The 25,238-nt window shown below is 46.4% G+C and overlaps 1 protein-coding gene across 1 annotated transcript in view; it reads left to right on the forward strand.

Annotated features, from left to right (window-relative positions):
• sned1 (sushi, nidogen and EGF-like domains 1) overlaps positions 1 to 25,238 on the forward strand; it is a 54,242-nt gene that overhangs the window by 24,446 nt on the left and 4,558 nt on the right. The window contains 2 exon segments of the mRNA XM_056276483.1: positions 406 to 504; positions 24,412 to 24,528. Coding sequence (XP_056132458.1) covers positions 406 to 504; positions 24,412 to 24,528 — 216 coding nt within the window.

A 25,238-nucleotide genomic window follows, 5' to 3' on the forward strand; every position in this document is an offset into this window, starting at 1 on the left:
TGGCCGCCCTAGCTGCTGTAAACAGACAGAACATTTTCTCCGTAACCCGCTCCTAATCAGCCAATCAGGAGAGTTCTTTGTAAGCCAGCGTCTCCATTGGTCTCAACTTGCTGTCAATTTGTTTGCACTTTAACAAGGCTCTTAGGCAAAAGTGAGGGGGAGGACTATTTTGCAGTATGTTTTCAAAATATTGCTCTAATTTCCGCCCAGGATCGCTTACCGCCACTTTATTGTTTAAATACTAATCTGTTTTGGATCAGTGAACACTCACCTAATGGGTTAAAGTGATGTTTTTGAATGATTGTTCACTGTTGGTGAAATCCAGATTAAATTACCAATTAACTTCTTTCATCCCCCTTTTCCTTTTTATGTTGATACATAACATGAAAACATTTTGCTTTGCAGAACCTGACCCTCCAATCAGGTTAGAGAGGATGGAGGAAACAACAAATAAAATCAGCCTTGCATTAGAGATGCAAGAGGAAGTCTTAAGGACAAAGTCTGGTAGGTGTTTTTTTGTTGTTTTTTTCTCTTCCCCTAGTCCGAAGAGTTTTGGCTGTTTGCAGTTGGCACCTATAGATGACACACCACCCCATGTAATTGGTCCTAGCTGGAAACAAAACGGTCTTCACACCTCACAGCACTGATGCACAATCCGATTTGCCACATAGAAGTGAGGTTAATGTCCTGGTCACCATTCCATGGAAGCAGCCTGCTCATTAGCCTGCCTCTGCATATACACATGCATTGGAATATCTCTCATGCCCAAAGAGTAGTGCCAGCTTCTGTCGAGCATTTTGGTTGAGGTTTCAAAGAGGACCCTCACCCTGGAAGAGAGAAACATGATGAGGGTGAAAGCAAGTTGACAAAATGAAAGGCAAGCGGATGAAAAATAGAGCAAGAGACTGCCAACGTAGGTATGTACTAGAGCTTGGAAATATATCGATATAATATCAATACCATGACGAAACTAGATACTGCTGGGAATTCTGGTTATCGTAGTAATGTAATATTGTGGTGATACACAATTGAGGGTAGATTCACCAGGGGCTGCTGCTCCTTTAAGGCAGACGTTCAGAGTGCTGACGTAGGCACTGCTTAGAGTTTCTGGGGTGCAGCCATGTTTGCAGCAGCCTAGCGGTTAGCTGGTTGCCACGAGAGATTGTGTTGTATCGGTGTTGTTTTGTGTGGCGAGTAAACGGAATTGACTCGACTCGATCTCTCCGTCTCCTCATTCCTGCACTCCCACAATACCTTAAATGTTGTCATTCCCTGGTCTTAATGGCTGCATTACAGTAAAGTAATACAATTTTATGACTGTTTTATGTGAGTGAAATGAACAACAATTGCTTCTACCTGCTTGGTCATCGTATCCACATTACCAAAGATCATTTCTAAAACGAAAAAAAAATAGGGAAATAAACTTTGTGTGTAAATATAAAAGGAATAGCACCAATCCCCAAACATTGTCACATTGTTGATATCGAGGTATTCAGTCAAAAATATTATGATATGAGCATCCGGGTAGCATAGCGGTCTATTCCGTTGCCTGCCAACACGGGGGTCGCCTGTTTGACACAATTGGCCGTGTCTGCGGGTGGGAAGCCAGATGTGGGTATGTGTCCTGGTCGCTGCACTAGCACCTCCTCTGGTCATTCGGGGTGCCTGTTCGGCGGGGGAGGGGCTGTACTGATACAGCCTAGTCTATAGATGGCGCTGTGGCGTTATTGATATTGCAGTACGCTGTGTCGTATGTTATGCAGTAACGAAGAATAAACTTCGCACTTGAGAATAGCATCTGGCGTGAGTAGCAGTCATTACATGGTACCAGGAGTAAATCCAGAGTAAAACGGTAAAAAAAATAAAATGATAATATACGTCCACCTGACGAGCTAAAGTTAACAGGCAATGTCCACGAGAACTGGAAAAGCTTCAGGCAGAGTTTTGAGTTTTACCTGCTGGTGGTAGGGATAGAAGAATATGACGATCGTCGCAAGATAGCCCTGCAGCTAACTGTAGCTGGCAGATCCGCGCTGGATGTGTACAACACGTTCACGTTTACGGAGGATGAGAAAGACAAATTTCCCGCGGTCCTGGGGAAATTTGAGGAGTACTGCACACCAAGAAAGAATGAAACATACGAACGACATGTCTTCAGAAACAGAATACAAAAAGAAGGAGAGTCCATAGAAAGTTATGTGACAGACCTACGTCTAAAGAGCCAGTCCTGTAACTTCAGCACACTGTGTGATTCCACGATAAGAGACCAACTCGTCGTGGGAGTGCAGGACAAGAGAGTAAGACTACTTTTATTAAAGGAAACTGACCTTACTCTAGAAAAAGCAGTAAAAATTTGCCAAGCATCTGAAAGCACAAAGCTACAGCTCAAGTCCTTTGACAATGACAGCGAAACAACGATCAAGTCAGCTGATGCAGTGCAAAAGCACAAGAAGAAAAATGAAAAATGGGAGTCACCGAAAACAAAAGAGAAACAACATGGACAAAGACTATCAAAACAATATGGCACAGGCTGTGAACGTTGTGGAAGTCAACATGCTCCAAACAAGTGCCCAGCATATGGCAAAGAATGTCGCAAATGTGGAGGTAAGAATCATTTTGCAAGGACATGTTTCACAAAGAAAAAAGTGGATGTAGTGGGACAGGCAAAAGAGGCAAGCGACAGTGATGATGATGATGTGCTGTATGTAGAGATAGTAGCACTAGTGGATGAGGATGGCACTGAAGATGAATGGATAGCCAAGTTAGAAGTGGATAATGTAACAGTCCCAATGAAGATAGACACAGGGGCATTCCTACCCATGAAATACGACAAGAAACGGAGAATAAAGCCAAGAGTGAGACCAAAGGAAATGAACATAAGAGTGTATAACAATGAGCCTATACCATCAAAGGGTGTGTTTAGGGCTACCCTGTCAGGAGAGGGGCGCTCTTTTAGCACACTGTTTGGCCTAGTAGAGGAAGATAGACAGCCTTTGATAGGTCTGAAAGCAAGTGAGAGACTAGGGCTTGTCAAACGAGTCCATGCCATGGATAGCACTCTAGTGACCCCCAGAGGAAGTGCAGGGGAGTGTGCGAACAAAGGCTCTACAGCGGAGATAGTGAGAGAGTACAAAGACATCTTTTACGGGATTGGTCGCTTACCAAATAAGTACAAAATACAGTTAAAAGAGGGTGCCGAGCCTGTAATACACGCAGCTAGGAGAGTGCCAGTGGCATTGAGGGAAAGACTGAGAAAAGAGCTGCAGTCTCTGATAGACAAAGGCATAATAAGAAAAGTATAGGAACCTACAGAATGGGTTAATTCCCTTGTTATCATCGAGACGAAGACTGGTGCTTTAAGGCTATGCTTAGATCCAAAAGATCTGAACCAGTGGATCAAGAGAGAGCACTTTAACCTACCAACAAAAACAGACATCACAAGCGCAATGGCAGGTGCACAGTGCTTCTCTAAACTTGATGCATCCTCAGGCTTCTACCAGATTGAGCTGGATGAGGAAAGCGCAAAGTTGTGCACGTTCAGCACGTCTTTTGGAAGGCACTGCTTCCTCCGCATGCCCTTCGGTATAGCCTCTGCTCCAGAGATTTTCCACAGGACAATCCAACAGCTGTTTGATGGCATGGAGGGAGTGGGTGTGTTTTTGAATGACATTGTCATTTGGGGAAATTCAAAGTCAGAGCATGATGAGAGGCTAATAAAAGTGTTGGCCAAAGCAAAAGAGTCAGGGTTAAAGTTGAATGAACAAAAGTGTCAGTTTGGGGTGCATGAAATAACTTACCTGGGAGACAAGCTATCTGCAACAGGGATCCACGCTGACCCAGAAAAGATAAGAGCAATAAAAGAAATGCCGACACCAAAAGACAAAACAGAGTTGCAACGTGCCTTGGGCTTAGTTAACTATGTGGGCAGATTTATTCCCAACCTAACAGCAAACACAAGAGCACTGCGTAGCCTACTGGAAGATAAAAATGAGTGGCAGTGGGAGCATGAACACAAGGCTGAATGGGAAAAGCTAAAGACGTATCTCATACAGGATCCAGTTTTAAAATTCTATGACCCAGAGCTCCCGGTGAAAGTGTCCGCAAATGCTTCTAAAGATGGATTAGGAGCAGTTTTGCTTCAGGAACATGATGGTACGTGGTTCCCTGTAGCTTACACATCCAGAGCAATGAACACAGCGGAGCGTAACTATGCACAAACTGAGAAAGAGACATTAGGAGCAGTATTTGGGTGTGAAAGGTTCCATGAATACATTTATGGACGAGAAGTGGTGCTAGAGACTGATCACAAACCACTGATAGCGATCTCAAAAAAGGCACTGGGTGACACACCACCACGTATTCAACGCTTTATGCTCCGCCTCCAAAAGTACAGTCTGACATTCGAGTTCACACCAGGAAAGCATCTGGTCATGGCAGACGCTCTCAGCATAGCGTACTTGAACAACACAGGCCCAAGCAGTACAGCTCAAGATGTGTAAATACACATAGACTGTATACAAAAGAACCTGCCTGTGTCTGAGGAGAAATGGAGGCAGATTGCAGAGGCAACAGCAAACGACCGTGAGCTGCAGGTTGTTATGGAGAGAATACACCAGCCAGGATCACAAAGGCTACCACACCTATACGTGAACTTCAAGGAGGAACTAACTGAAGTAAATGGGGTTCTCATGAAAGGCAATGGGATTGCCATACCCACCTCAATGCGTTCACACATGGCAAAACTCACAGATGAGGGACACTTAGGCATAGAAAAATGCAAGAGACGAGCCAGAGCACTGATGTTTTGGCCACACATGAACAGAGACATTGAACAACTTGTGCAGCACTGTGAGACATGCCAGCGGCACAGGTATCAACAACAAAAGGAGCCCCTTATGGCTCACAGCAAGCCTGCAGAGCCATGGAGAAAAGTGGGCACAGACTTGTTTCACTTGGCAGGGAAAGATTACCTTGTCATCATCGATTATCAGTCAGCTTTTCCAGAATATGCCTGTCTGCCTGACACATCAGCAAAGCAAGTGATAAAACACACCAAAGCTATCTTTGCAAGACACGGGATCCCAGTGACTGTGATGAGTGATAATGGGCCACAATTTAGTAGCCAAGAGTACAAGGACTTTGCTGAGTCTTATGGCTTTGAGCACGTGACATCGAGCCCACACTTTCCACGGTCGAACGGCATGGCTGAGAAAGGAGTAAAGATAGTAAAGAGGCTGTTAAAGAAAGCTGCAGAGACTAGAGGTGATCCTCACCTGGCCCTGCTTAACTACAGAGCAGCTCCACTTGAGTGTGGAAAGTCTCCAGCGGAACTCCTTATGAACAGACAGCTGAGAACGCGGCTGCCACTCAGCTGAACACCTACTTAAAAAGAAAGAAGAATGGCCCATTAACCAGAACAGACTGCATGCCTACAATAGGTCCACCAAGCCATTATGTCCGCTGGCACAGGATGATGTGGTAGGCGTCAGATGTGATGGACAGTGGGGGCCGGTTGCAAAGGTAATTAAGGAGACAGCACCCAGACCCTATGAGGTGCTTACTGAATATGGCAACACACTGCGAAGGAATCGTAGTCACCTACTGAAAGTGCCACCTGCTGGTCGTGACGGACTGGAGTTCAGTGTCACTGATGGACTGAGAGTGCAATTCAGTGCAGAGCACAGCCCACCCAGCTCCACAGCAGAACACGGACTAATCAGTACCACACCTGTCACTGGATGGGATACAGACTATTCGCCTCCCCTGTGAGAGAGAGGCCAAGTAGACAGGTTATAAAACCAAAAAGACTAATTGAGGAATGTTAGGTATTTTGCTCATGATGAACGAAGGGAAAAGAGAAAAGTGAAAAGCGAACTGGAAATGTTTACGTTTGTTTATGGAAATGTTTATTTGCTTATGGGAACACAGCACAGTAAAGGGTTGCTTACAGGAAATGTTTATACTGATGTTTAAAACTTTTTTTTGTTTTTTTGTTATTATGGTCTCTAAACAAAAGCAGTGACATTTTGGTATACTGTATCAGACAGATTGCTTATAATTTGCTGTAAACCTCATTATACAGTAAGTGTATGGGGATAATTTCATTTTGTTTTCAAGTTGTCACTTGGTCATATCTTGAGCATATTACGGTTTACTGAGTTATGAAGAATGTTAATAGCACTTACATTGTGTTATATTTTAACAGTGTATTCAACTAGGCTTATTTGTTCTCTAAAAAAGGGGGGAGATGTACTGATACAGCCTAGTCTATAGATGGCGCTGTGGCTTTACTGATATTGCAGTACACTGTGTCAGGTGTTATGCAGTAAAGAAGAACAAACTACGCACTTGAGAATAGTAGCTGGCATGAGTAGCAGCCATTACACGGGGAACTGGAGGCAATAGCGTGATCCTCCCACGCACTACGTCTCCCTGGTGAAACTCCCTCACTGTCAGGTGAAAAGCAGCAGCTGGCGACTCCACATGTATCGGAGGAGGCATGTGGTGGTCTCTGTAGCATTCCAGCCGGACTTTATTCAGACGATGCACTCCAATAACGACTGATGGGTCCATGGTGCGGTATCAGACCATTTATTGCAGCATTTTACTAGTCACACCGTAGACACACCATAGAACCACCGTAATAGCTGTTCGCCTTCCAGCTAGGTGCTAAATAAATGATGATGATCAATGAACTATACGTTGTGAATTCGTTCTGTGCATAGCGAACATGACCATCATCTCCAACTTTCAGTTTAGTTCTGCCGTTTTCTCGCAGCAGCGCACAGCATCATGGGAGACCAGAGTTTTTCAAAATAAAGGTCACATAACAAAAGGAAGTGTAATTCGCTGTCAATATCAATCAGGACTGTACTTTAGGCACCAAATACAAATCAATAATGAGCACCGTACAAATCAATAATAATAAAAAATATAATGACAAAATTATATGGGTCATTTACACTCCCACCAAATCATTAATGTTTTGAATATAGAAAATCAAGCATAAGCAAAAACAAATGATTTCTCAACTCAAAATGACCATAAACCATAAGTATCGTGGGAAATTAGTGTCAAGTATTTTAAAACAAAATAAAAAACGCATCTCAATAGATGCAAGGCATGTGTTGGTTAGTAACTAACTAGTCACTATCTAGTAACAAGACCAGTTTTTGAACTGGCCGTTCAAGCACTGTCTGCTTGGTGAGCTGTTCACCTTTTTTGCCTAGGTTTCTATCCTCTAGACAGATCTTCACCCTCCTAACCAGTCCATCTCTATCTACTACAGTCTCTAAAACTCTACCCAACCTCCATTCATTTCTGAGTCTAAGATATGAACACTGTCCGTAGCCAGTCGTGCTTGCATCGGAGAAGTGTTGTAACTCCTGTCTGGTGACCCTCCCAAAGTTTGCAGGTGCATAGCTCCGGGAAATGTCTATCTTCTCCATGTTGGTAAGGTCATTTTTCCATCTCTCCCACCGTGGGCGAAGTTCATCAGTCAGAGGATCATCCCAACCCGTTCCATGTCTGCACATTTCCTGCAGTACTCCCTTTCCGATGAGCAAGAATGGGGCGACAAACCCTAGGGGGTCATACAAGGAGGCAACCGTAGACAGTATACCTCGGCGTGTTGCAGGTTGATCCTTGAGATTGACGTTGAACTTCAAGCAGTCTGACTCGATGTGCCATTGAATCCCCAACGCTCTTTCTGAAGACAGGTCATCCAAGGTAAGGTTACGATCTTTGATTTCTGATGCACGTTCAGATAAGGGTATGCTTTCTATTACAGCTCTGTCGTTGGACAAAAATTTGTGGAGTCTTAGGCCACCCAGGGCACAAAGTTCTCTGGCTTCTCGAGCGAGCTGAATAGCCTTCTCTGTACTGTCCATACTTGCGACACCGTCATCGACATAAAAGTCTCTCAGAATGAACTGTGAACCTAGGGGGAATAGGTCTCTGTTCTCAGTAGCCAGGTACTTCAAGCCGTAGTTTGCGCAACCAGGCGATGAGGCAGCACTGAAGATATGCACCCTCATTCGGTGCTCTTGAGGTTGCGTGCTGAGATCTCCTTTCTTCCACCACAGGAAGCGCAGGTAATCCTGATCCGTCTCGCTCACGTGGAATTGGTGAAACATCTTTTCTATGTCGCACATCGACGCAGTAGAATGCAGTCGGAAGCGAAGGAGAACACCATTGAGATTGTTCATCAACTCGGGTCCGGTGAGCAGATGATCGTTTAGACTGGTTCCCTTGTATTCGGCAGAGCAGTCGAATACCACGCGCAGTTTGTCGGGCTTCTTGGCGTGGTAGACACCATGATGAGGTATGTACCATTTTTCTCCTTCCTTCCCATCATCATGTACTTCCTCTGCGTCACCCTTTTCTATGACATCCTCCATGAACTTGATGTACTGTTCTTTGTATCTTTCATCCTTTGACAGCTTCCTCTTCAGATGGCTAGGACGAACGATGGCAAGCTGTTTGTTGTCAGGTAGGTTGGATCTCTCCTTAAAAGGTAAGGGCATTTCGTAGTGACCTTGACTGTTCTTCGGGATGCCGTTTTTGAGTTTGTCCAGGAACAAGATATCTTCCTGGGACACCGTCTTTTCATCCTCCTTGGCATCTTTGAAGTCGGACTCCAGAATGCGAATAGCATCTGCAGGGGTGACTGGCGGGAGCTCCTTCACAGCTACCCGGAAACACTGTCTCGCCACGCTTGGAGTGTCAAGGCACGGTGAAGAGCAACCCACGATGCTCCATCCAAGGTCGGTTCGGATTGCGTAAGGCTCTTCATTTCCTCCTGCTATTACGTCTCTTGGTGCCATTGCCCTCGCACAGTTGTATCCTATTAAAAGACCAATATCACAATCTTGCAGCGGTGGAATCTCGTCTATGACTGCGGAGAGATGATTCCATTGTCTGGCTGTTTCACTTGTAGGAATGTGGGCGCGGTTCACCGGTATACAGTCCTTAGCGTAGGCAGGAGGAAGGTCGATGTGGAGGGAAGATCTGCACCGCGCACACGAAGCCCCGAGACTCGTTGGCTTTTCACGATGGTGTCACGTCCTATCATTGTCATTAACTTCAGTTTCACTGGACAGGACTCTGCCTTTAGAGCGCTGCTCACTTCCTGGTCGACGAATGTGGTGTCACTCTGTGTATCCAGCAGGGCGTAGACAAGTTTTTCTGTTCCTGAGTTGTTCTTGGACGACATCCATACAGGCACAATCATCGATGTGTTGGTAGACTGTCCAGTCGTGACGGCATGTGACATTGCAGTCGCGGCAGCTTCTGATTCATTAGCGTTGCTTGGGGGAGTGTTTTCCCGAGCTGCAGACAGTCCCCTTTTCACGTGGTTGTCATTGTGAAGACAGGTGGGGTGTTTGCCTTTGCAGGTGTTGCAGGTATGTCTATGTCGACAGTCCTTCGCGCTATGGCCGGGTTTGGTGCAGCCATAGCAGAGCTTGTTCTCTTTCACGAATTCTCTTCTCTCCTCCAGAGTCTTGGCGATGAACTTCGGACATGCATGTAGCCCGTGTTGACTGTCTTGGCAGAACGCACAGGGGTTTTTTTTCTTTCCGCTGACTGGCTTTTGCTTGTCACTGTCCGTTTCAGTTTGCGTACTCAGAACACTCGCCTTGTTCCTCTTAGGGTCCCTGTTATTCAGTTTTGCTGTGCTAGACTCGGAGTTGCGTAAGGCATAAGGTGAGGTGATCAGATTGCATGCGATCGCTGCCTCCTTTGCCATGAAGGTGGTGAAGTCCTTGAAGCTGGGGAATTCTTGATTCCTGTCCAAGGCTTCCGTAGCCTTCCTGTTCCATCGAGATGCTGCCCAGTCTGGCAGTTTGTGGACCAGCTTCATGTCCTCTTCACAGTCATTCAATATTTCGAGGCTCTTCACATGAGACATTGCGTCTTGGCAGGCGTTCAAGAAGTCGGAAAAGTCTCTAAGTCCCTCTGCATCCCTTGGTTGGATTTTTGGTCACTTTGCCTGTCTCTGAAGGCTCTCTGTATGACGAAGGCCTGTCCGTATTGGTGATTCAGTTTGCTCCATGCGTCCTTGTTACACTCGCCGTCGTTTCTGTAGAAGGTCCCTTCCAGTGTCTTACGAGCTGGGCCGCCTACATATTTCCTCAAGTAGTAAAGCTTGTCTGCTGAGGAGATGGCCTTTGAGTCAATGAGTGACCTGAATGAAGTTCTCCACTCAATGAACTGAATGGGGTCGCCATTAAATGCCAATGGCTCTGGCACTGGAAGTCTATTCAGGGCTATACTATCTTGGAGGGCCCGGGCGAGGGACGACACGTTTACATCAGGTGACGATGCTGTTATATTGAGGGTTTGGTTGCTGGGGAGCCGTGAAGATTTCTTTCAGGATCATTAGAGTGGACACTGCCGCCCTGTGATGTTCCCTGGTTATAGACTTGAAGTCTGGCCCATGCAGCCCTTAAGTCCTTTTCTGCCTGTAGACGTTCAAGAGCGCGTTTTTCCACTTCAAGCTGCCACCTTTGTTGCTCCTCTAGCGTCCTTCGTTGCTCCTCTAGTGTCCTTTGTTGCTCCTCCAAACGTTGTATCTTCTCCCTTTGCTTATCTTCTTCAAGCAACCCTTCGAACTCCGCTTCCTTTGCTGCAAGCTCTGCTGCCGCGTCCACACGTTTGACTGTTAAAGTGCTGCCTTCGTGGCTGTGGACTGACTTTGACACTCTTGAGACAGTGGATCCATAGATTGAGCGCGCATAGCCGCCCTTGAGTAGCTCCTTGAGACGTCGTTGTGCTTGTTCTGCATCAAAATCTAAATCGATGTCTACAATCCTCTCATAGGCAATTTTCTTAATCTCTGTTGTAGCTGCCTCACATGCATCAACACGGCTTCTCATTTCGGCTGAGGGTGTGAAGTGACCTCGTATGTCATTATAGGTGTTCAACACAGCCTCTTTATCCTTCTCCAAAGTATCAAACAGAAATGCCAGCTCAGTTTCCTTGAGGTCTTTCTTTAGCCGCTCTCTTGACTCACGAGCTCGACTCTTCCATTTTTCGTACGCTGAAAGGAGCTTTCTCTCCTTCTTCCTCACCTCCTCTTGTTGCAGTTCAAGCATTTTAGGAGTCGAGATCTTCACTCGAGTCGAGCGTCGGAGACTATCCCCATTTTGTTCTTCAAGTTGACTTTGGAGGCTACTTAGTGTTTCTTCCTTAGTTTGAATTTCCTTCTCTAAGTGTTCCATCTCGGTAGTCTCTAGCGTTTCATTGAGAGCCTCTTGTACTTTACTAATGTTAAGCTGTAGTCTATTTATCTGATTCTCTAGCTCTGACTGTGGGGCAGGATTCTCTGTTTCGGTCATATTCAATTCTGCCATGATAAATGTGATGTAATGAATTGTTTGCCTTTACTATAGCCCATAGACTACCCGAAGAGAGGAGCAGAGAACCTGGTATAGCTACAGACTGCTTAGAGGACTAGAGCCTATTACGGTAGGCTGACTGTTATATTACTGACTGCAAGGTTATAATATCAATCTCTCCACTGAATACAACATTCAGTTACCATTCAGACTGTATAAATCATGCATTAAACATTTTCCCCTTTTTTTTACAGTCAACAAGGAAGGATGATCAGTAAATGGATAGTAATAATGTAGCACACTTGATAAGAATGACACTTACAAGGGCTGGTGTTTTTGTTGTTTTACTCCATCTGTCAAATAGACATTACAGAGGACACGTTTTCAGAGCATGGCTAACTATACGAACGGCAACACTCATCTCCAATTTATACACAATAAAAGCACCAAATATATTCTTCCATAAATTCACATTAGTCTAGCCTACCGCTAGCAAAGCTAAACAGTATATAACGTTACGGAACATGGGGGGATCAAAATAGCAACACACATAGGCCTACCTTCATATTTACACAGTGTGGAGACACTAAACATAGTAAAGGGAGACTAATCACACATACAGACAATGTCAAAGCCAAGCTACAGAACAATGGGTTCAGACCGCGGGAGCTATGGCTATGCTAACGTTAGCAACTCGCTAGCAATCTAGCTAACGTTAGCCAGTGATATGACGTTATCAAAATAAATATGAACGTCCCTTCGTGGGTATTTCTAATAGGCATCCATATCCCACCTACACATCATATTTAATCACCATCCTAATTCCATATGTCTAACTAGTCTGCTTACCTGTCAAATAGACATTACAGAGGACACGTTTTCAGAGCATGGCTAACTATACGAACGGCAACACTCATCTGACGACTCTACCCGAATGCCCCAGAGTGCACCGCGGGAGCCAGCACTACGTCACACAGGCTAGAAGCAATTAACCTGCAGTGCCCTCCTGTGGCGAGAACCGGCTATCACAACAACACAGCAGACAATTCTCCTCTTTACTAGTAGTGAGTGGTCAATGAAGGTAAGTATATGAAATAGAAAATAGATGGGGGGCTACTAAATCCCAAGTACCCCACACTCTCCCCTCAAAAAGATAATGGCGTCCCGACATAACAAATCTACCAGTCCACATTGCATAACTTTTCATTGAAAAGATAGGTTATTACTAAGCAGGAGTCAATCTGGATACTGTACTGTAATCAGTCATAACATATAACACACATCTCCTATTAATGGTATATGTTTGCAGTAAATAATGTGCACTTGAATCCACTGCTTCGTCCGTCTTGAGGCCGGGGAGCTATAGTATCTGACTAAAAGCAAATAACTTTGTAATAGTAATATCCCTGGTGGTAACAGGTGTGTTCTAAAACACCAATGCTACAGTAACTATATGTCTGGTGATCACAGGACAACTAAAATCACATAGCTATAACAATTGTAACATGTCAAAAGTTTTTTTTGGTTTTTTTTTGGTTTTTTTAAAAAAAAAAATTTTTTTCATTTATTTATTTATACTGACTTGTCTGATTTGCTTATCTACCAGACACACTAGGCTGCCCTAGTCTGTGATAAGTAAACACTGGTGTAGGTTTTCTATTTCTCAAAGGATATGCTTTTTCTCTGGCAGGCTGCACAGCTTCCCCTGGAGGAGGCTGCAAGGCATCTTCTGGTGGAGGCTGCAAGGCATCTTCCGGGCTCTTGTCGTCATCGGGCTCATCCTCTTCTTCAGCTCCAGATGTCTCGCCATTCTCTGACACTGTCCCATTGTCCTCTATTGTTGCAGGCTGCTCCGCAAAATCCTCTTCATCTTGACCGTCTCTTTCCTCCGGATAGAACTCCAAGGCGTCTGGGCTCAGCTGACTCTGGATCCGCTCACTGGCTCTGACTGTTGGTCGTCCCACGATGCATCTCCAGTTATCCTCATCATCTGAGTCACTGTCCTGTTCCTGGTTCCACTGCATTTGTCTGTCTGTCTTCTTTCTCTCCCGTCTAGGTTTCACAGGTAAGTCCTCTTCTCTTGGTTCCACCGGCAGGAAGTCGCATGGCAGAAGAAGGTTCCTATGCATGATTCTGGTTCGTCCTTTTCCATTCTCCGGCTTCAGCTCATACACAGGGCTGTCGGCGTGCTTCCTCTGTGTTACTACATGCACCTGGTCCTCCCAGAATGGTCTTAATTTCCCCGGTCCTCCTTTCTCGTTCAGGTTGCGGATGAGAACCCTGCATCCGGGATACAGCTCTGTCCCGTGGGCCTTTTTGTCGTATAGTGTTTTGTTTCTGGCCCCCTCCTTCCGTGCTGTCTCTGATGCTAGGCGATAGGCGTCATTCATGCGGGCCTTCCACTTCTCTGCATATTCTTGATGGGATAGTGCCTGGTCCTTTGCTCTAAGGCCAAACATCAGGTCAATGGGAAGTCTTGGATTTCTGCCGAACAACAGATAGTAAGGTGCAAATCCGGTCGCTTCATTTCGGGTGCAGTTGTATGCATGTATCAACTTTGGGAGTGACGCTTTCCAATCCGTTTTCGCAACCGCTGGCAGGTTTCTCAGCATCGCCAGAACCGTTCTGTTGAAACGCTCGACCTGACCATTTCCTTGCGGGTGATACAGTGTTGTGTGAGAACCCCTGACTCCACTGTACTCCTGCAGCTTGGCGAAGAGCTTATTGTCAAACTCCTTCCCTTGGTCATGGTGCAGCGTCGCCGGGAAACCAAATCTCAGCACAAAGTCCCCGAATACCTTCTCTGCGGCGGTCTTGGCAGCTTTGTTTCTGCATGCATAGGCTTGAACAAAACGGGTAAAGTGGTCCATAACCACCAGTATATACTCATACCCTCCCTTACACTTCTCTAAGTGTAAGAAGTCAATGGAGACCATCTCAAATGGGTGTGTGGTCACGATGTTGGTGAGAGGGGCTCTGGTTGGTTTGTTGGGGCGCTTGGTCTTCAGGCAGCTACACACCTGTGTGATGTAATGTTCCACATCTTTCTGCATGTGAGGCCAATAGAAACGGTCCCTCAACAGGTGCAACACCCTCTCCACGCCTAGATGGCCCAGGTCTCTGTGCAGTTCTTTATACACCAGCTCATGGAACTTTTTCGGCAGGACTAGCTGAGTTCGTTCTTCGAGTGGCGTGGTTGTAAGGCAGAAGCTAGTGAGCTCCCAGTCATCACTTATAAAGTGACAGGTGATGCCAAGATATGCCTCTGTCGCGACACTGGTCCAGGCATCAGTTGTCAGGGCAATCTTGTTCTTGGTTGCTTTAAGAGCATCTTTAACCTTACCAAAAGTAGCTTCATACTCTCCCTCCATAAGCTTAGTAAAATGAGTTCTGGAAGGTAAGGTGTAACCTGGATGGAATGTGGTGACCATCTGCTTAAATCCCCCATCTTCAACCATGGATATTGGTCTCATGTCATTGACGAGCATGTTGAGGATGCTCTCTGTTAAGACTCCAGCCATTTGAGGGGTGCATGAGCCTCTCTTCAGGATGAACTCATCCACACGCCTTTGCTTAGTACTAAAATAGAAAGAGAACAAAACAGAAACCTGTATTAATTATCATCACAATTTGTAGGCTATGGTATCAGTTTATCTTAGTGTACTGACTAATACCAATTAAACCATTTAAATGAATAAATATCTTACAACTGAATTATTGATATGCTCCAACCCAGTCTAACTAGCTAACGCTACGACAAGCTACAGCTGATTAGAGCGCACTGGGAAAGCTAGTTGACTGTCTAGGCTACAGACAGCTCACGTTAGTACCGTGTCGTGTTTTTGCAGACTGCAGATTGACTAGCTAAGTAAGATAGCTAGCTAATGTTAGATGGTGCTAACGTTCCCCGTCTCTGCAGTCTTGCCTGCGCTTTAGCCCAAAAAGTTCAAATTTTTTCAACTGAAAAAAAAGAAACCTAGAGCCCATAGCGCAGTAAGTTACTGCAGTCAGTGAATGTTAGAACTCGTTAACATTTAGCTAACGTTAGCAATCTTAACTTAGCTAGTTAATACTCCAGTCTGCAAAAACACGACACTCGGTGATAAATGACGGAGCTAAACAACTCTAAGCTGTAGTGTGCTACGCTGCAAGCTTGGTGCTGTTTAGCTAATGTTACATACAGCTCGTTGGTGGATACGCAGAATCCGCATAACTGAAATAGCGTTCGCTTAGCAAGCATCACCCTTGAGACGTTCTGTTTTCCAACATGTAACTTAAGCTAACGTAAACATTACGATACTGTGGCTAACTAGCTAAACTTACCCATGATCCGAAGTAGCAATCATCGTGGCTCCAGGGTGCTTGCGTTTCAAATGCTCGTGCATCGCCGTAGTGCTGCTGTGGAATGCCAATTCGGCTTTGCATATTCTGCATTTAACTGACTTCTTTGGCTTGTCATCTGTGAAATACTCACAGACTTTTGATAGTCTCGGTCTCGCTGGTTTTTGCTCTTCATTAGCCTCATTCGCTCTCCTTTCCGCCATCGTTCATACGCTTTCTTCTTCTCTTCGTCGTTCATGCAAAATGCAGTTATATCAGACGATGGAAGCGATACTGCCCCCAGCACTTCCTATAGGGCATTGCAGTTACAAATGAACATTTGTGCGGTTTTGAGTTAACGTTACTGGCTCTGATTGTTTTTATACGACGCGTCGAAGCTAAAATTCTGCGTCGACGAGTTTTTATGATCGACGTCGTCGATTATGTCGACTAATCGTTGCAGCCCTAGTCTGCATGTACTGCTCCATCGGCATGCGTGAGAGGCCATCTGCGTCCCCATTGGCTCGTCCAGGCCGGTACTTGATAGAGAACTGGAAATCGGCTAACTCTGCTACCCACCTGTGGGTGGTCGCATTCAGTTTGGCTGTCGTGAGCACATAGGTGAGGGGATTATTGTCTGTGTAGACAGTGAATGATGGAGCGTGGTAGAGGTAATCTCTAAATCTCTCACATATGGCCCATTTCATCGCGAGGAACTCCAACTTCCCTGAGTGGAGGTGGTAGTTCTTCTCAGGAGTTGTCAGTGTCCTCGACCTGTACGCGATGACTGCCAGCCCACCCTGTGACTGTCTTTGATACAATACTGCCCCGAGGCCCTCTCTCGACGCGTCGCAGTGAAGGATAAAGGGCTGTTCAAAGTCTGGGTAGCCCAACACTGGTGGCTGGATGAGGAATTCAATCAACTGACAGAGGACCTGTTGGTGTTCAGCTGTCCACTTAACTGGGTGAGAGGAGGGCAGATGGTCTCGGGAGCCCTTCCTCCCCTTGACCTTTCTCTTTTGTTTGAGCTTCCCCGCTGCTGTCTTCTCTGGGGTGAGGAGGTCATAGAGAGGCCTTGCGATTCGGGAGAAGTTAGGTATGTAGGGCCGGTAATACGAGATGAATCCCAGCATCTTCCTGAGCTCTCCGATGGTCGTAGGTTCTCTCTCCTTCAGTGCCTGGACCGGGGCCACATCAGCGGGGTCCATTGTGTATCCATCCTTGGTCACAAGCCTTCCCAGGAACCTTACTTGGTTTTTGAAGAGTTCACATTTTCTTGCCGTCAGCTTGATTCCATGGCTTCTGTAGCGGTGCAGTACTCTTCTCAGGTGCTGGAGGTGTTCGTCGAATGTGGTTGAGTGGACCAGGTTGTCATCTAAATACGGCTGACAAATGTCATCCCTCAGCCCAATCAAACATTCCTCCATGGACCTCTGGAACTCTGCTGGTGCTGAGGACAGTCCGAAGGGAATTCTCACCCATTCATATAATCCCCACGGGGTGATGAATGCAGTCAGTGGGCGGCTGGACTCCTCAAGAAACCCCTGGTGATATGCCTTCCCCTGATCCAAGACAGAAAACCAGGCACTCCCCTTCAGGCTGTCGAGCATATCCTGGATGCGTGGTATTGGATGGCGGTCTGAGATGGACCTCTTGTTCAACTCACGGTAGTCACAGCACAGGCGGAGGCTCCCATCCTTTTTCCGCACACACACGATTGGGCTTGAGTAGGGTGATTTTGACTTAGTTATCCAGCCTCTGTTCAGTAAATCCTCAAGGTATTCCTTCACTTCTTTATGAAGAGGCTTTGGGACTGATGTGTATGTCCGCTTCACCGGTGTGGTGTCACTCAGGCGGATCTTGAGCTGGAGTGATGGAATAGTCCCCACATCATGGTCATCGCGTGCGAACACACTACTCTCCTCCCGCAGTAGCTCTCTCACCTGCAGTTGTTGTTCAGGTGTCAGGTGGTTCAGAGGGACAGGCGGATCCCATAGATCTTCCTCCTGGTGTTCCGTCTTGACATCACCTGGCCCTTTCAGCTTTGTTGTGTCTCTAATCACAGGTCTTCGTTCTGTACCTGTTGTGGAGGTCCCTGGGATGACTGGGTTCACTGTACTAGTCCCATCCACATCCAACGGCTTCACGGCAGCAGGGTAGATGGCTCTAGTTCTTTGGGTCTGCCCCAGGGGAGTCCGTGGCGGCAGTGTGATGTCATGAGCTGTGACGTTAGTCACTGGGACAGCGATGCGTGACCAGGTTCCCTTCTGTAAACATACAATGTTTTCATCCACCTTCAGGCCCTCTGGCCACTTTGGGTTCACATTAGGCTCAAAGAGGACGTTCTGGTCTGCTTGGAGGGGCCCTGCTCTAACACCACACTTAACAATCTTTGTCTGGCCCGCCGGAATAGTCATGCTTTCTCGGCCCACTTTAACCATCCCCTCACCTTCCATATCATCTCGGCTCTTTATCAGCTTCACGAGGACTTCAGCCTTCTTGTAGTCAACCGCGAACGCAATGCTTAGTGCCTTTGTGATTACACTTGATGGCTGTCCAGCTCCAGACTCTAACAGGTGTTCAATTACATTGTAACCGATGATCGGTTCTTCTGCGGTGCCCTGGTGTGTGGTTACTAGTATTGGCACAGTGAATTCCATTGGTGGGGTCTGAGTGGTGCTATTCGGTGCTAACTGGACAGTCACTTCCACCCATCCAGAGAAAGGAATGGTTGTCTGGTTTGCTGCTTTACCAGTCAGGGTGCCAGGGCCAAGGATCTCTTCTGTGCTTCTCACCTTGGTGTGTGGGAGATGTTTTCTCCTCCATTCTTCACTGATTAGGCAGACCTGCGACCCGGTATCCCACAATGCCTGTGTGGCTACACCATCAATGTAACAGTTTACCATGTATTTCTTTCCAATTAGGTTCAGCAGCTGTGACTGGCGTTTTGAGGAGATATGACTCACTGTGGGTGCTTGCTGTTCCCGCCCTGCCTCGTCTCGCTGTCGGGCAGACACTCTGGCTTCTAGTAGCTGAATACTGTCGTCGATGAGCTTGCTGGTAACAGTACAGCTAGATGTGTCTACCTGCTCCGATTTTTCAGGCCTCTGAGCTCTACACCCTCTTGAAAGATGGCCACTCTGTCCGCATTTGAAACAGTGGTTGCACTGGTCGCCCCTTTCACTGTCTTGACAGGCTTTGCATCCGCGCTTCCTCACAGGCTGCTGCTGACGAGAAGGTCTTTGGCCAGAGGAGTGGTTCATGGCTTTTCTCATCTGTTCCATTTCTCCTTTCAGCTGTTGGATTATCTCGTAGAACGCAGACTCCTTTTGGTTCCCTGCCTGTGTCTTAAGGGCTTTCACACTCGCGGATGTTGATGGCGACGACTCCTGACCCCCGACCACTGCAGCTTCCGCTCCTAGATACTGATGTGCCTCAGCTCGCACTTCCCGCACTCTGGTTTCCTTACTGTGGGAGCTCATCTTGAATTTCCGCTGTCTCTCTGACTTGAAACTTGCGGCCTCTATCATCTTAACAATGAGAACATCATCAGTAGTTGCTTGATCATCGAGATAGCTCTTGAGCTGATATTTTACCTGGTCACTCACTAGCCCAGTTCCCACAGCTCTTAGGAACTTCTTCTGTATCAGTTCAGGGCTGTATTGTTCATCAGAGCCAGGCTCTCTCGCTGCTGCTAAGAGTCTCTCTTTACATGCTATGGCTCAGAACAGGAAGTTCTGTGGTGACTCCTGACTGTCCTGTGTGATGTTGATTAGTCGGTGATATAGGTCCACAGAGCTATCCTCTTTGAAATGGCCTTTCAGAATGGTCCTCAGCTGAGGGAGGGTGAGTTCGGTTTTGATCTCTAACAAGTCACGGAGAGTCAGCCCAGGGCTGATGGCTCGGATTACAGCCTCTATTATCTCCAACTCGCTGTGGCCTTTTCTCACCCCCATATCAATCTGATGCGTAAGATTTATATAAGACAACTTGTCTATCTGCCCCCGTTCTCCTATTTGGCCATTTATCTTAAAGTCTCTGCGTATGGTCACTTCAGGGGGTTGGATTACTGACGGGATTGGGTTTGAAGGTTGACTAGGTCTACTGGGTTCTTTAAGACTTAGTTTCTCACTGAGGCGTGATATCTCTTCCTCAAGCGCTTTTGTGGATGCAGTAAAGCTGGACTGTAAGGCCTGATATTGTTCATGTAAGCTTGCCAATTCAGCAGCATCCTTGTTAGTACTGTCTGCACCTGCACCAGTATGTGACTCCGCCCCTCTCTGCTTCATTTCACTAGAGAGGTCCACTAGTCTGGACAGAAACTGACGTGCTACCTCTTCATCCTCCTTCTCAATTGCTTCATCCACAGTCTCACTAATAAGTCTGATCAACGCATGCCTCTTTGTCTGGTTTTCAGTGGGGACTTTAGCAATAACACACACCTCTTTTAACTGGTCCAGCCCTAACTGCAGGAGGGTCTCACTCAGCCTGTCTTGCAGTTGCTCAAGCTCCAGTTCCATTGTTGGTCACGTGTTCTCACTCCGCTCCCCACTTCTTCTCCTGACAATGGTGGCAATGGCGCTGATCCCGGGTTTCGGCACCAATATTTGTAGCACACTTGATAAGAATGACACTTACAAGGGCTGGTGTTTTTGTTGTTTTACTCCATCTGTCAAATAGACATTACAGAGGACACGTTTTCAGAGCATGGCTAACTATACGAACGGCAACACTCATCTCCAATTTATACACAATAAGAGCACCAAATATATTCTTCCATAAATTCACATTAGTCTAGCCTACCGCTAGCAAAGCTAAACAGTATATAACATTACAGAACATGGGGGGATCAAAATAGCAACACACATAGGCCTACCTTCATATTTACACAGTGTGGAGACACTAAACATAGTAAAGGGAGACTAATCACACATACAGACAATGTCAAAGCCAAGCTACAGAACAATGGGTTCAGACCGCGGGAGCTATGGCTATGCTAACGTTAGCAACTCGCTAGCAATCTAGCTAACGTTAGCCAGTGATATGACGTTATCAAAATAAATATGAAAGTCCCTTCGTGGGTATTTCTAATAGGCATCCATATCCCACCTACACATCATATTTAATCACCATCCTAATTCCATATGTCTAACTAGTCTGCTTACCTGTCAAATAGACATTACAGAGGACACGTTTTCAGAGCATGGCTAACTATACGAACGGCAACACTCATCTGACGACTCTACCCGAATGCCCCAGAGTGCACCGCGGGAGCCAGCACTACGTCACACAGGCTAGAAGCAATTAACCTGCAGTGCCCTCCTGTGGCGAGAACCGGCTATCACAACAACACAGCAGACAATTCTCCTCTTTACTAGTAGTGAGTGGTCAATGAAGGTAAGTATATGAAATAGAAAATAGATGGTGTAATGTCCGTAGGCGCCTTGTCTTACTGACATAAGACAATTCAAGAACGAGCCGACTTCGTAGGTTCTTAACTGTGTAGCTTTTACTAGCGTTCATCCGACATACAACCTTCATAACATGCGCTTCTCACTTCCTGTATACGTCACACGCACTGCACGTACACCCGTGAGTAGGTCAAGTTAAACACGTGACCTTTCATTCATTACATCTCCCCCTCTAAGATGATTTTCTAACCTGTATATTACCCCCCTTTTCACACAAAAAATAAAAAATCCCCCACAGTACACAAGTCCATACGCCTCACAAATCCAGCCGGATTGCAGGCTTGCTCACCCTGCCAGAGCGAGTAACATATGGTGTGGAAGTTGGCCTTTCTGCTGCTCGGGACTCATCCATGTTTCCATTCTCCAAGCCTGCATCCAACGTTGTGAAGAACTTTGACCCTGCGAGCCTTGGCATTATTTCCTCCATAGTGGGCAGCACGTATTTCTCACGTTTCACCGCTCGATTCAGCCTCCTGAGGTCAGCGCAGCAGCGAACCTCTTTCTTGTTCGGTTTCAGCACCGGCACCATAGCGGTGCACCATTCTGTGGGCTGAGTCACTTTTTCAATAATGCCCTCATTTTCCATGCGCTGCAGTTCTTTCTTAACCAGTGGTACAAGTGGCAGCGGTATCCGTCTGGCTGTATGCACCGCGTATGGCTGGGCACCCTCCACCAGAGCTATTTTCACTGGGTCTGTTTTCAGCAGTCCACTTGAACCGAAAACTCCACTGACCTCATTCATCCGCTTCACTAGACCCATCTCCACTGCCTCTAGACGACTCAGCAGACAGCTGCCTCTCCCCTTGATCACATACACTGGAAAGGAGTATTGTTTCTCCTTGTAGTTGGTTGTGGCTTGAAACTGTCCTATGCAGCTGATGTTTCCACCTGGGCTTATGAAGCATGTGTCAGGAGGTCCCAGTTTTATGTTTGGCTTCAGCTTTTTAAATGTCCCTTGGTTGATAACAGTAGCGTCAGCCCCCGTGTCAATTTTAAAGGTTATTGGTACATCACTTATTGTTAAACTAACAGTCCAATCTTCCTGACTGCTCTCTTTGCCAACTTCTCCCAGAAAGTACAGCTGTTTAACCTCTTCAGTGACTTCTCTCACCGCTTTAGAGTGACATACACGCTCCCAATGTCCCTTTTTATGACACTTGTTGCACTTACTGTTCGTTGCAGGACACTTCCGCTCATAGGTGTGCTGCGTCTTGCCGCACCTCCCGCATACATCTACTTTGTTGGTTGCCGGACTGCCGCCACCATGACGCTGTCCGCCCTTTTTGTTTTGGCGTTCGTCCCGCCATCGGACAACATTGACGTTAGCCAGCAGGGCCTCTGGTTGGTTAGCTTGGAGGCTGAGCTGCTTTGTTATTGCCTCCGCCTGGCGCACTTGTTCAATGACTTTCACCAGAGTAAGGTCCGCTGTGAGCTGGAACTGACGGGAGAGCACCTTATCTTTTATGCCCACTACCAGACGATCTCTGATATGTTCATCCCTCTTGTCCCCAAACTCACAGTGTTCAGACAGCTCATACAATGTCCGGATGTACATCTCCGCTGTCTCTCCTGGCTGCTGGCTACGTTGATAGAAGCACGCCCTCTCATGTATGATGTTACGGCGGGGAATAAAGTAGCCGTCGAACTTTTTCAGTACGATATCATAGTCCACTTTATCACCCTCCGCCGCGAAGTCAAACGAGCTGAATATCTTTTCAGCCTCGCTGCCCATTGCATAAATCAGCGAACTCACTTGAATCTCCCCGTCGTCTTTATCCAGCTTTGTCGCGAGCCTGAAGCGCGAAAACCGTTGTCTCCACTCCGGCCATTCAACGGGGCAGTCAAACTTGAATTCACTCGGCGGATTAAACTTCGGCATGACCGCTCGTGTTCAGATACACAGACTATTCTGACACCATGTAATGTCCGTAGACGCCTTGTCTTACTGACATAAGACAATTCAAGAACGAGCCGACTTCGTAGGTTCTTAACTGTGTAGCTTTTACTAGCGTTCATCCGACATACAACCTTCATAACATGCGCTTCTCACTTCCTGTATACGTCACACGCACTGCACGTACACCCGTGAGTAGGTCAAGTTAAACACGTGACCTTTCATTCATTACAGATGGGGGGCTACTAAATCCCAAGTACCCCACAATAATAATAACAGTCAATAAACAAAGTCACTTGATTCACTTGTTACTTTGTGTGAACTTATTTGTTCTATAAAGTCCCATCAGCTTCACACTGAGAAACATCAAATTCAATAAATGTCCATTGTTGTTGATGTCTTTTTCTTCTTAAACCTTTTCTTCTCAAACCATATGTTTATCAATGTTCTCAGTGAAGATGAATTGTTCCTTATCAATCAATGAAATGTTCCATACCTTTAGAGTCTGACCGTCACACCAAACCTTTAGCCAGCTGCCTGATGACCATAAAGTCTCTTTGTCTAGAAGACCCATAGAATGGCGCCGAGTTGCTCGACGAAGTGTCCGTTGTCAGCAACACCAGACGTAGTAGCAACTTGGCCCCGTGATTCGTCGTCGTAGACCTCTCGGTACAGCGTGGCGGCAGGGTTGATGAAGGGGTTAGCTCTTACTGTAGCATTCCAGCTGGACTTTATTCAGACGATGCACTCCAATAACGACTGATGGGTCCATGGTGCGGTATCAGACCATTTATTGCAGCATTTTACTAGTCACACCGTAGACACACCATAGAACCACCGTAAGAGCTGTTCGCCTTCCAGCTAGGTGCTAAATAAATGATGATGATCAATGAACTATAAGTTGTGAATTCGTTCTGTGCATAGCGAACATGACCATCATCTCCAACTTTCAGTTTAGTTCTGCCGTTTTCTCGCAGCAGCGCACAGCATCATGGGAGACCAGAGTTTTTCAAAATAAAGGTCACATAACAAAAGGAAGTGTAATTCGCTGTCAATATCAATCAGGACTGTACTTTAGGCACCAAATACAAATCAATAATGAGCACCGTACAAATCAATAATAATAAAAAATATTATGACAAAATTATATGGGTCATTTACAGTCTCTAGCCCTCCCCGGATCGGTAGAGGTGGTGGAGCAGCAACTGGGACGGTTCGGAGAGCGGGGTGATTGGCCAGGCACAATTGGGGAGGGAAAAAAAGGGGGGGATACTTGTTAATACTAGCCAGCTCCAGTATGTACAGTAAATAATGCAGAGAAAGTAGACTGCAACGTGAGACCCAGACTCCTCTGCCCCGGGTCCTGATGACAGCTGTTTTCTTTCAGAGTTGCCACGGGACTGCCGCAGTCTTCCCTGTCAGAATGGGGGTACATGTGTTACGGGGAGTGACTCTTTCATCTGCGACTGCGTGGCTGGGTTCAAGGGCAGACTATGTGAACTATGTAAGTTTGTGTCCCGTCCCGTCCCGTCCCCTCCCCTCCCCTCCCCGACCATACTACACCACCCACACGTATGACGTTTGCCATGCAAACACCCTGGCAGACGGGAAATCAACTTGATTTCTCTCGGCTGTTTGAGCAGCCACCACATCCTAATTACATGTTTGCAGGGCTCTCAAGTTTTGAACTGAGTTCAGAGTGAGATTTTGGCGGCGGCGGTGGTGGGAGTTTGGTTGGGGTGGGGACGGGGGTCTGATCTGATGAATGACACATAAATTCATACAAATAAAAATATTTATTTAATTCATCATTTTTTAGTGCAGGTAGAACTGGTGACCTGAACGAGAACAGGAGAATGTCACTTAATATGCGCAGTAAGCCCGTATACATATTCATTATGAATACAAACGACAGGGTTGATGTCAGGTTACAATGTGTCTTACAGTAAAACACCAAGCTCATGAATCTCACTTTTTTGAATATTCCAAATGATTCAAGTGGCTTCTCCACTGTCTCATCTACTATGGTGTCCTCATCATTTTCTTTCACTGACACCCTAGCTGTCTCCTCCGCTGTCTCCTCCACTGCCTCCTCCACAGTGTCCTCCACTACTGCCTTCTCCACAGTGTCCTCCTCTAACCTGGCCACCTTTTTAGGGAGCTGATCCTTCACAGCGAAGCATGAAAGAATGCTCATTTGCCTCTTCCCTGACA

This window comes from Lampris incognitus, chromosome 3, assembly GCF_029633865.1.
Source record: "Lampris incognitus isolate fLamInc1 chromosome 3, fLamInc1.hap2, whole genome shotgun sequence".
Classification (NCBI taxonomy): domain Eukaryota; kingdom Metazoa; phylum Chordata; class Actinopteri; order Lampriformes; family Lampridae; genus Lampris; species Lampris incognitus.